The sequence below is a fragment of the Halyomorpha halys genome, unplaced genomic scaffold, assembly GCF_000696795.3.
Source record: "Halyomorpha halys isolate HHAL.00 unplaced genomic scaffold, Hhal_1.1 Scaffold99.1, whole genome shotgun sequence".
Taxonomy (NCBI): Eukaryota; Metazoa; Arthropoda; class Insecta; order Hemiptera; family Pentatomidae; genus Halyomorpha; species Halyomorpha halys.
The window spans coordinates 1,623,942-1,633,186 of record NW_027108239.1 but is presented as its reverse complement, the minus strand read 5'-3'; the positions used below and the strand labels follow the sequence as shown (position 1 = coordinate 1,633,186).

The 9,245-nt window shown below is 27.9% G+C and overlaps 1 protein-coding gene across 2 annotated transcripts in view; it reads left to right on the top strand.

Moving 5' to 3' along the window:
- Positions 1–8,325, top strand: part of LOC106677430 (FYVE, RhoGEF and PH domain-containing protein 6) — a 27,845-nt gene extending 19,520 nt beyond the window's left edge. For both annotated transcript variants that reach the window (XM_014415358.3, XM_067046610.1), the window contains 6 exons: positions 1,276–1,377; positions 2,041–2,140; positions 3,255–3,403; positions 4,471–4,653; positions 4,731–4,825; positions 7,819–8,325. In XM_014415358.3, coding sequence (XP_014270844.1) covers positions 1,276–1,377; positions 2,041–2,140; positions 3,255–3,403; positions 4,471–4,653; positions 4,731–4,825; positions 7,819–7,858 — 669 coding nt within the window. In that variant the 3' untranslated portion in view covers positions 7,859–8,325. The remainder of the gene's footprint in view (positions 1–1,275; positions 1,378–2,040; positions 2,141–3,254; positions 3,404–4,470; positions 4,654–4,730; positions 4,826–7,818) is intronic.
- Positions 8,326–9,245: the final 920 nt, after the last annotated feature.

The following is a 9,245-nucleotide window of genomic DNA, read 5'->3' as shown; positions in this document are numbered from 1 at the left end:
ATTTTATATTTAATAAAATTTATAACAGAATGTCCTGTAGCAGTCTGGGCTTCAGTCTTCGGGTTGAGGTTGGGTTTCCCAGGTTGTAGGTCACTGCTCCTTTAACTGTAAGCAACTGGGAGTGGAACTTCATGAACCGTTTTTTGATGTAATCCTCTATTGACAGATTGGGATGGTAGATCTACACTGAACACAATAGAAGAAAGTTATACTCTGTTAACACGTTGACTGCCAACTAGAAGAAAACTCATAGTTTTATGTTCTTGCCAAGGATGCCAACAATGAGTTACCTTTTAATTTTTTACTTGTGATATTTCAACAAATATGATAAAATTCATACATACTCTGAAATAGCATTAAAAAAAACTACTAGATCACTCATAGTTTTTTTACTTGGGATATTTGGGTATACACAGTAAAATTCATACTGATTCTAAAATATGGCATGTTAAAAAACATTATAAGATATTTTATAGTATCCTTGGCTAGAATACGAACTAAAATTTATCTTGTATATTTAAAGTTTTTACAAGTCTATGAAGCAATAGAGAAGAGAAAATAGTATTTATATAATGAATGAATATATTGTGAGATAAGTTATCTATAAAAATATTATTATCTATGTCTTGAAGGATTTTCACATATTTCAAGACTTACATATTAAGCTAAGGGATGTGATGGCCATGTGGGTTGGGGTGCAGGTTCCCGTGCGCTTGGTTCAGAATGTTGTGGATTCGATTCCCACCTGGGGCTGTTAACATTCATTTTTCGGCGATCCCGAAGAATGAATCTTGACACTCCCACCTTGGATAGTACACGGTGGCAACTCAGGTAGCCATCAGAGGTTGGCAAAAAAGTGTTGGATAATTTATTTGTGGATCTGTGGCAACACTGTCTCAACCATGTTTCATGTATAACCTCACACATTGTATACACGAGTTAGTCTCTTGTATTGTTCCGTTCCGTGTTGTTACTGTGTTCAATAAATATTGTCATAACTCCATGACCTGTGTTATCTTTTGCCCTAAACTTTAGAATCTTAGATTCAACAAAAAGGACCACTAGGCTCACTTGCCGGACTTATTCCATCCACCAAATACCAGTACCAGTATCAGTACATATTAAGCTAAATTAGTAAACTTCCATTGAGATATTTGTTGAGCATTTTAAATGTTCTGTAAGTTAATGCAAAAATTCATTTTATAAATATATATACTCACACTGATATTTTTGATGCATAAATAGAAATTTAAAATTTGTATTTATTCTTTTTAGGCACCAATTTGGATTCAGGATAAGAGCACCACAATGTGTCAAATTTGTACTGCTGAGTTTACGGTTACATTTAGAAGGCATCACTGTAGGTGCTGTGGTAAGGTATGATAATTTTTAGTATTTTCTTTAATGTTTAGTTGTACTAGGGTGTAAAGAAAGTCTGTACATTTTTTTCATTTTAATCCTTGGAAATTCTTTGTAAATGAAAATTACTTGTTTATTAGATCTTTCTCTTTCCCTATTGATTAAATATTTATTTGAAATCCAGTTTCATAAACGTTAATGTAGTATTGAGTTATTTATTTATGCATTTATAAGTTTATCAAAAGATATGAGCAATTTGGGCACATGGTGGAATTAAGTTTTTTGATTTGTGCAATGTAAAGGGTTAATTACACCGTTCAGAAAAGTGGTGAGGTTGAGAGGGAAGGTAGTTCTAATATAGCCTGATGGATAGTTTTGGTTTAAAAACTTATGAAACAGTGCCTTATTCTAAAAAATGAGGCTCATTTTGGGCCTCTCTCCACCAAATTGGGAAGAGGCATCAATATTTTTGTTCACAGAAGGGTCCATATAAAATGATGACATAACCTGAGGAGTAAGCTTAATAGGTCTGAAAATTCAGTATTTTCTGTATAAAGTAAAAGCATACTTTTTTGAACCTAATACTTAAATTGCTACAAAATGAGTCCAATTTTCTCCTAGAAAAAAAAAATATTAGCTGCTTTATTTTCCCTAGAAAATGACCGATAGTTTTATTTGCAGGTAGTTTGTGGTGATTGCTCAAACAATAAAGCTCCTCTTCTATATTTAAAATTTCAATCTGCTCGTGTTTGTGAGGAATGCTTCAACTATTTATTGAAAGGTAAATAATGTCTGCAATTCAGGCAATTCATATGTATAGCCGTTTTTATGTTTTATTTCAGAAAATTATGTCCAAAAAAATATATTTTTGATAAAATTAGCATATTTGAGACCATATTGGGCAATAAGTAATTTCAATTCCTAGTAATTATAATTACTAATTAGATTAAAATATAATTACAATTACTTTTTGCCCAAAACTGATTTGAGAATTATTTATTTATTTATTTTCAGAATATATATACACCAAGTCAATTATATTTTAAAGTTTATGAAGCTATTAGTTTATCTATCCTTTTTTTTTTTTTTTATATTTTATTTCCAGAACTTTTTAAAAGAAAATCATTTTAATTCTGCAAAATTTAATTTGGTGGTAGGTAATGTTTTAGATTTTCTTAAAAATATTAATGCAAAATTATCTGGTCCCTAAATTATATAAAATATGAAAACATAATGAAACTGATATTGCTAACTAGGGTACGAGAAAATTATTGAATCCGCAAAAAGTTAACAAAGCTGATAGAAGCTTTAGGTAAGAGCTATACCAGTCTGAATTTTCTCCATTTAAGTACTATAACAAAAGAATAAAAGTATTACAAAATATTATTGAATTATATTTGTAAAAAGAATTAGGTCTGAAAATAAATATGGAGAAAGCAAAATACATTTTTTAGTTGAGGAGGCAATAATTTTGGTGATATAGATATACAACACTATGGTTGAAATGTACCTGTCAAATTGTTGGGCTTATTAATGACTTAATCATTGAAAAGTTAATTAATGCTAAATTGAACGATAAACTTCTAGGAAGTAAACTGAAACATATATACTTGGTTGGAATCAAGGTTATTCTTGTGGATTTGTGTACTTTAAGCTGGGATTGTTGGTAGTATTACCATTAAAAATTTGAGTTTACTTAGCTTTTTATTGTTATTATTTTGTTTTTATATAAGATCATCTAATATTTTGGGTGATATAAGAATAAACAAGCATTATTATTTTCTTACAAAGTGCCTATACCATGTTATTATTTTATATTTTAATGGATTGAATTTGAAAAAATTAAGTAATATCCCAGCATAGTAAAAGCTATTTTTTTTTTTTTTAATGTTTAGAATTTGAAGACCCTGAAAATAAAATGCACGAGCTTATAAAACAAGAATTAAAAATATCAGACGAGGAAGTTGAAAATTTACGGTCTTCATTTAAAAAAATGGATATTGTTAAAAAAGTAAAAAAATTTGTTCCTCAACGATTAAAAGAGGTAATTATGATAAATTTAATTGAATACATACTTATATAAACTTACTTTAATTCTATTTGTTCATTATATTCTGTTTGTACTAAATTTTTAATTGATTAATATCTGTGTATAGATACTCAGATTAATTAATGAGATTAAAGAGTTTATAGTCTCAAGTACAATAATATAGCTGACACTTTATGTGATCCTGAATGAATAACTAACCTTTTGGAAGTTTAATTAATTTAGCTTTCATAGTTAATTCATAATTAATTATCATCATTTCATAGTTAATTAATTAGGATAGTAAAAAGAAAATAGTATTCTCATTCTTAATCAATATCCTCCCACTCACTAGTGGTTTTGAAAGCTTTGGATGTTTGTCCCAAAGATGTTCAATAAGATAAAGCTCAATAACTCCGTATATTGCAAGATTTGAGTCTAGGCTTGAACAGTGCCCAGTTCTATAGCATCTGGCTTTCTTTCTGACTCCTTTGTTCATCAATTTCTTCAATATCCATATTCTCTCTTTCTCTCCTTTTTTTGGAGCCTTTTCTCACATATTTTTTCCCCCCTATAATACTTGAAGAAGATGAACCTCTGACCTACTAACTCACTGTGAGTAAGTTGACATTAAATCAATAAGTTCTGACCCCAAAGAAATAGTATGGCTGATTTTATATGAATGAGAGTAATTCAGGTTTGTTATAGGTATTAATCAAGGTAATAGTTTGAGTTCATTAAAGCCATTGATGTGTGGGAAATATGTAAGAGAACTGCTAGAGCAATATTAGAATCTAATTCCTGTGCTGACCCAAGCTCTTTTACACGTTCACATATTTATTCAACCTTGTGACTCCCTATGAATATCACTAATAGTTGTAGAATGAATGATCTGTTCATGGAAAAAAATCAAAACCAAAAAATCTTTTTGGCAAATGGGATTATGAAATATGAAACATATTGAACCAACAAAAGGATTTAATAAAGATTTAAGAAACAAACATTACTATCTGATGAACCTGAAAATTAATACCAGATTTCTTATTTATCATTACTCTGTCTAATTTATCTATTTGAAATTTAAGGTAATGGCCAATGACAGTGGCTCATCAATGAGCGGCTGGTTATGTCGGAAACACAAGAAAGACTGGAAACGAATGTGGTTTGTTCTTAAGGATCAAGTGCTTTACATGTATAAAGCATCTCATGATGTTGTCGCTCATGATAGTTTACCAGTTTTAGGTTATGCTGTTGAAAGACAGGTTGAGGTAATGCTGTGAATGATTCTGTAACTTATTTATTTTTTGTTAGGATATTTTTAATACTTTTGTTCTTAATATTTTAGGTTGAAGATATGGATCGTAATTTGGTTTTTAGATTGACTCATGCTGGCCAGACTCCTGTAGTATTTTCTGCTCCAAATAAGCAATTTGCTGATATGTATGTTTTATATTTAAATAATTGATTTCTTTATTAATATATTTTAAATACATAAATATAAATAAAAATATTGTATTATGTTTTCTTATTAATTATTTATTTTGTATCATTTTGTCTAACTATAAAACTAGAGTCAAGGGAGCTGAAGATGTATTTTGGCTGTACCCTCGTTCACTGGAGATTGACTCCATTTTGGCTTTCCAGGCCTTTCCCCCTGCCTCCCTTTTCCAATCTTTCCAATCCAGTTCTGCAATTTATTAATTTTTTAGAATTTGGTTGCTTAAAATGGATTTCATATATTTTTATATTATATTGAAATCCATTTTTGCTTATCATCCAATTAAACTGTTAGCTGATCTAATAAAGTTTGCTAATCATTAACATTTTTAAGTAAAAAGGAGTTTTGATATCAATTAAAAATTCAATTTTTTTTTTTATTTTTACTTAGAAGTCAAAACTGATGTCAATAATGTAAAAAAAAAGTGTTGATAATATTGAAAAAAGTAATGAAGATTACAAAAAATATACATTGATAGATAATGTAAAGGGATGAGAGTATAAGATATTAAAAATGATGATAACAAGCCAGTATATTCACTGACATGGAAATAAATATAATATGTATTTTCTCCTCTTCTATTTTATTAATAAATAAATAACTATGTTTGTGAAAAACTTTACTTTTAAAAGAGAAAGAGCAATTTTTTACTTTTCAGATTCATTCGGACCAATTATTCTTTGTTCGTATGTCTTTTTATTTAAAGAAAAAAGTGCCAGTGTTTTTCAATGTTCTTTAACTGACTAGGATAATCATCAGAGATATTTGCAAAAATTTCAGTCCGTCTACATTTATTAGCTTTTACTGTTGCTCTCAATGTTTTTAAAGTTTGAGCTATAATTAAAATGTCTTTATCATCATCTGCATCACTCTCCATGAAATCATTTTGTAATCTAAACTTATTTTTCTCAATAGTCTCATCCTTTGGTTAATTTCATTTTATATTATCTATTTTGGAGGCAGAAGTCTTTGGAAACATTTACACTAATCATCAACTCTGGTATATTGGTATTTATGGATGTACTCGTAGATGGAAGGGGCTGATTGCATATGTCTTTATATTAATATAATAATATTTTTATTTTTATGCATATGCCCTACTGAGAGCATGCATGTGTTTGCACATGTTCCATTTCACCAATTTGTCCGTACAAAAACAGGCATTCCTCACAAAGCATGCATGAGCTACAGTCTGTGCATTTTAAAGAACAGCTACAAGTCAGGTTAGCTCTTTTATCTCATATATTGCTGCATTTTTTGATGAGGAAATAACCCAGTAATCATCATATCTTTTAATATAGTTGTCAGTGTCAATTTGTAACGATGCAACATGACATTTTCTTAGCTCTTACAATTTTTTTGTAAGCTTGCCTTTGTTTGCAATAATAAACTGGTCATACAGTTAACTTCACAAAATTCATTAATGTGAACAAAGTTTTATTTGAGCCGTTCGTAGCTCAGATGTTTAGACCTAGCTCTATCATTCTGAGATTTGCGGGCGGTGCCGGTGTTTTATAATAAATAGTTTTATTTATTATTTTTAATAATGTTTACCAGTATTTTTGTTTTAATTCATTATCATACTGTTTGAAATGAGAGAAAATAGGTGTATCAATAACAAAAACATCTGTAAGTCATTGCGCATTGTTTTTGCCGTTACAAGGGGTAACAACTCAGTATCACTGCAGACTTATAACCATGCTTGTTTACTCATAAATTAGAGTTTATCCAGAGATGTTAAGGATTTAAGTTGGTTCCTACCAATATTTTCATCAGACATTATTTAATATTGTTCTCGAGATCACTCCTGATGTCTACCAGGTACCAGTTATTTTTCTTGTTAGTGGAAGTATAAAAATGTTCCATTACCCTTTCAAACCGTTAAGGTAACAATCTTTTTTTGTACTGCATCATCTGAAGGAAATTAATATAAGGTATCAGTTGACCAATGTACAGGTTGATTTAGCTTGATTAATAACAAAGACAATTTTTTTATTTGAACATTAATAAAATTTATTAATTTATTAAAGGCTTTACTTTTGATTAATGTAATTGTAATATTTTGTTCAATACTTAGTTATAGTTATTATCTATTTGTGTTCATGATAATGTATACAGATGTATAATGTATACAGATTTATCTTTTAGAATAATTTAACCATTACCTTCTTTGTTTAATTTTAATATCATTATTACTTAAATTTATTTATTTTGTTTTAGTTTATGTATAGGTTTAAGTTCATTTTCTTTACCTAAAGATTTTACTTTTTTTTGTAATTCTCTTATTTCAAAATGAGATTATTCTTTATTTATTAAATATTAATTTTACATTTTCCTTTCCTTTATTTTCTTTCTCTAACATTTTTATTTATTTTAACACTATTTTGAAGTGCTTAAATTACTGGCTAAAATCCCTATATATAAATTTAAATAAAAGTTCTATTCCAAAACGAAAAGTCAAACTTTTGGAATTATTTCCATTATTATTTTCATAGTATTCAAATCTTAAAAATGAAAAAGGTGGTATCTGGTCTGAGATAAATCATATGATTAACCTTAACCTTTTAACTTTCAATATTCACCATTTTCCAAAAACTTTTCTAAAGAATTATTTAGTTAAAAGCTTGTAAACATACATACATATCTGGTTGTATTTTCCCCCAGTGATTAAAACTGTTCTGGTTACATCCTCCCTCCAGTAGTAAATAAATTATGAATAAAATATTTAAATAAATATAAATGATTTAACGATATATTATCATGTACTACTATATAAATGCATAAAACAGAGTTATGAGGATTGAATGCTTTGCTGTTTAAGTATTTCCAGTATTATTTTGGTGTTGTTTGATTTAAAATAAATGATTCTTTCTTTACTTTTTAAAATTTGATTTATATATATTTAATGAAAAATATTGTTGATTTTTTTTTTTAGGTGGGTAAGTGCTCTTACTGAAGCTAGTGTTTTGAAATGAAATTTTTTGTACCACTTTGCATGTTATTGATAGACATTAAATTAAACAAGCATAATTTATAAAAATTATTTAATGTGACAATCAATAGGACAATTTTGCTCACAGATGTGTATAGCTATATTTTTTGTATTTTATTGTACAGACTAAAATTAAATTGTACATTTTGTATATTAGATGTATTAATAATGTAAATTGTTTATAAATTAAAGAAAGTTTGTTAATGTAATTTATATCTTTTAGACATAATTTTTATATACATACCTAGAGCTTCATTTATTATTATTTTTTTCAACTAATGTGTGTTGTCCGGGGAATTTGTTAAACTTCAGTTCCCTTTCAGCACATTAGTTGTATTAGTCAAATCAATGTTGAATTTATAAAGTTTGCAGCTAATTTGTTGTTCTGTTGCGCATATTATTAAATAATGTAATGAATTGTTAGTAAAGAAGAGAAACTTTATGACTTTAGATATTTTTATATCTTAACCAGTTCTCGCAATTATTCATGTGATATAATTAAACTACCTACTGTTGAAATTTGTTGTGGTCCCTTGCTTATTTAAATTCCTTTCACAGTAATAAATGTTTGATAACCTTGTTTACAAGCCTTATTATGACTCTTAATTTTTTATATTATTTTTATCCTCCAGAAATCTATATTAATTTTCACCCTATTTTTCATCTTTCTAGAAGAGGTCCTTGTGCCCGTTATTTATTCAATATTTTTCAATTTCATCATAATTTTATTTATACATTTTTTTTTAGTTAGTTTAAAGTATTTGATTCAGCTATAAATCAGCAGATAGCAGTAAACATGACCTGATTAATTGTATGACATGTATCATTAGACACACAGATTTTTGTACAGTTAATATGTTAAGAAATACAATAAAAATGTACAGACATCCAATAAAAGAACTAAAATGTGTAAAACCATGAAACATTACTTTGGATTCATAGCTGGTAGTATTTATGATATTTTTAGAAATATTCACATTATTTTTCTTTTTTTCTATTGAGACCATGAGCTACACGTGTAACATGAAATGTTTAATTGCAAAAATCTTATAATATCATTGCTGCTTAAACCATTTTTTGAACTGAATCAGTAAGCAAATAAAATTTTATCTTGAAATGTGTAATTTGAAAACAAATTTGACTTTATTATTTCTGATGCGGGCAACAGTCTCAATATTACTCTTTTCCGAAATTTTAGAAGATATTAGAAGGGGACTTGGTGTTCTTTCTGGATGAAGCATTTATAAAATAGATGAAAGAACAATTAATATAAAATGATGTACAATGGCTCGACATCAAATTAATACACTTAAGAAAAAAATATCAAACTTATTTTATCTCCCAAATTATTAAAGAAGAGTAAAACTTAT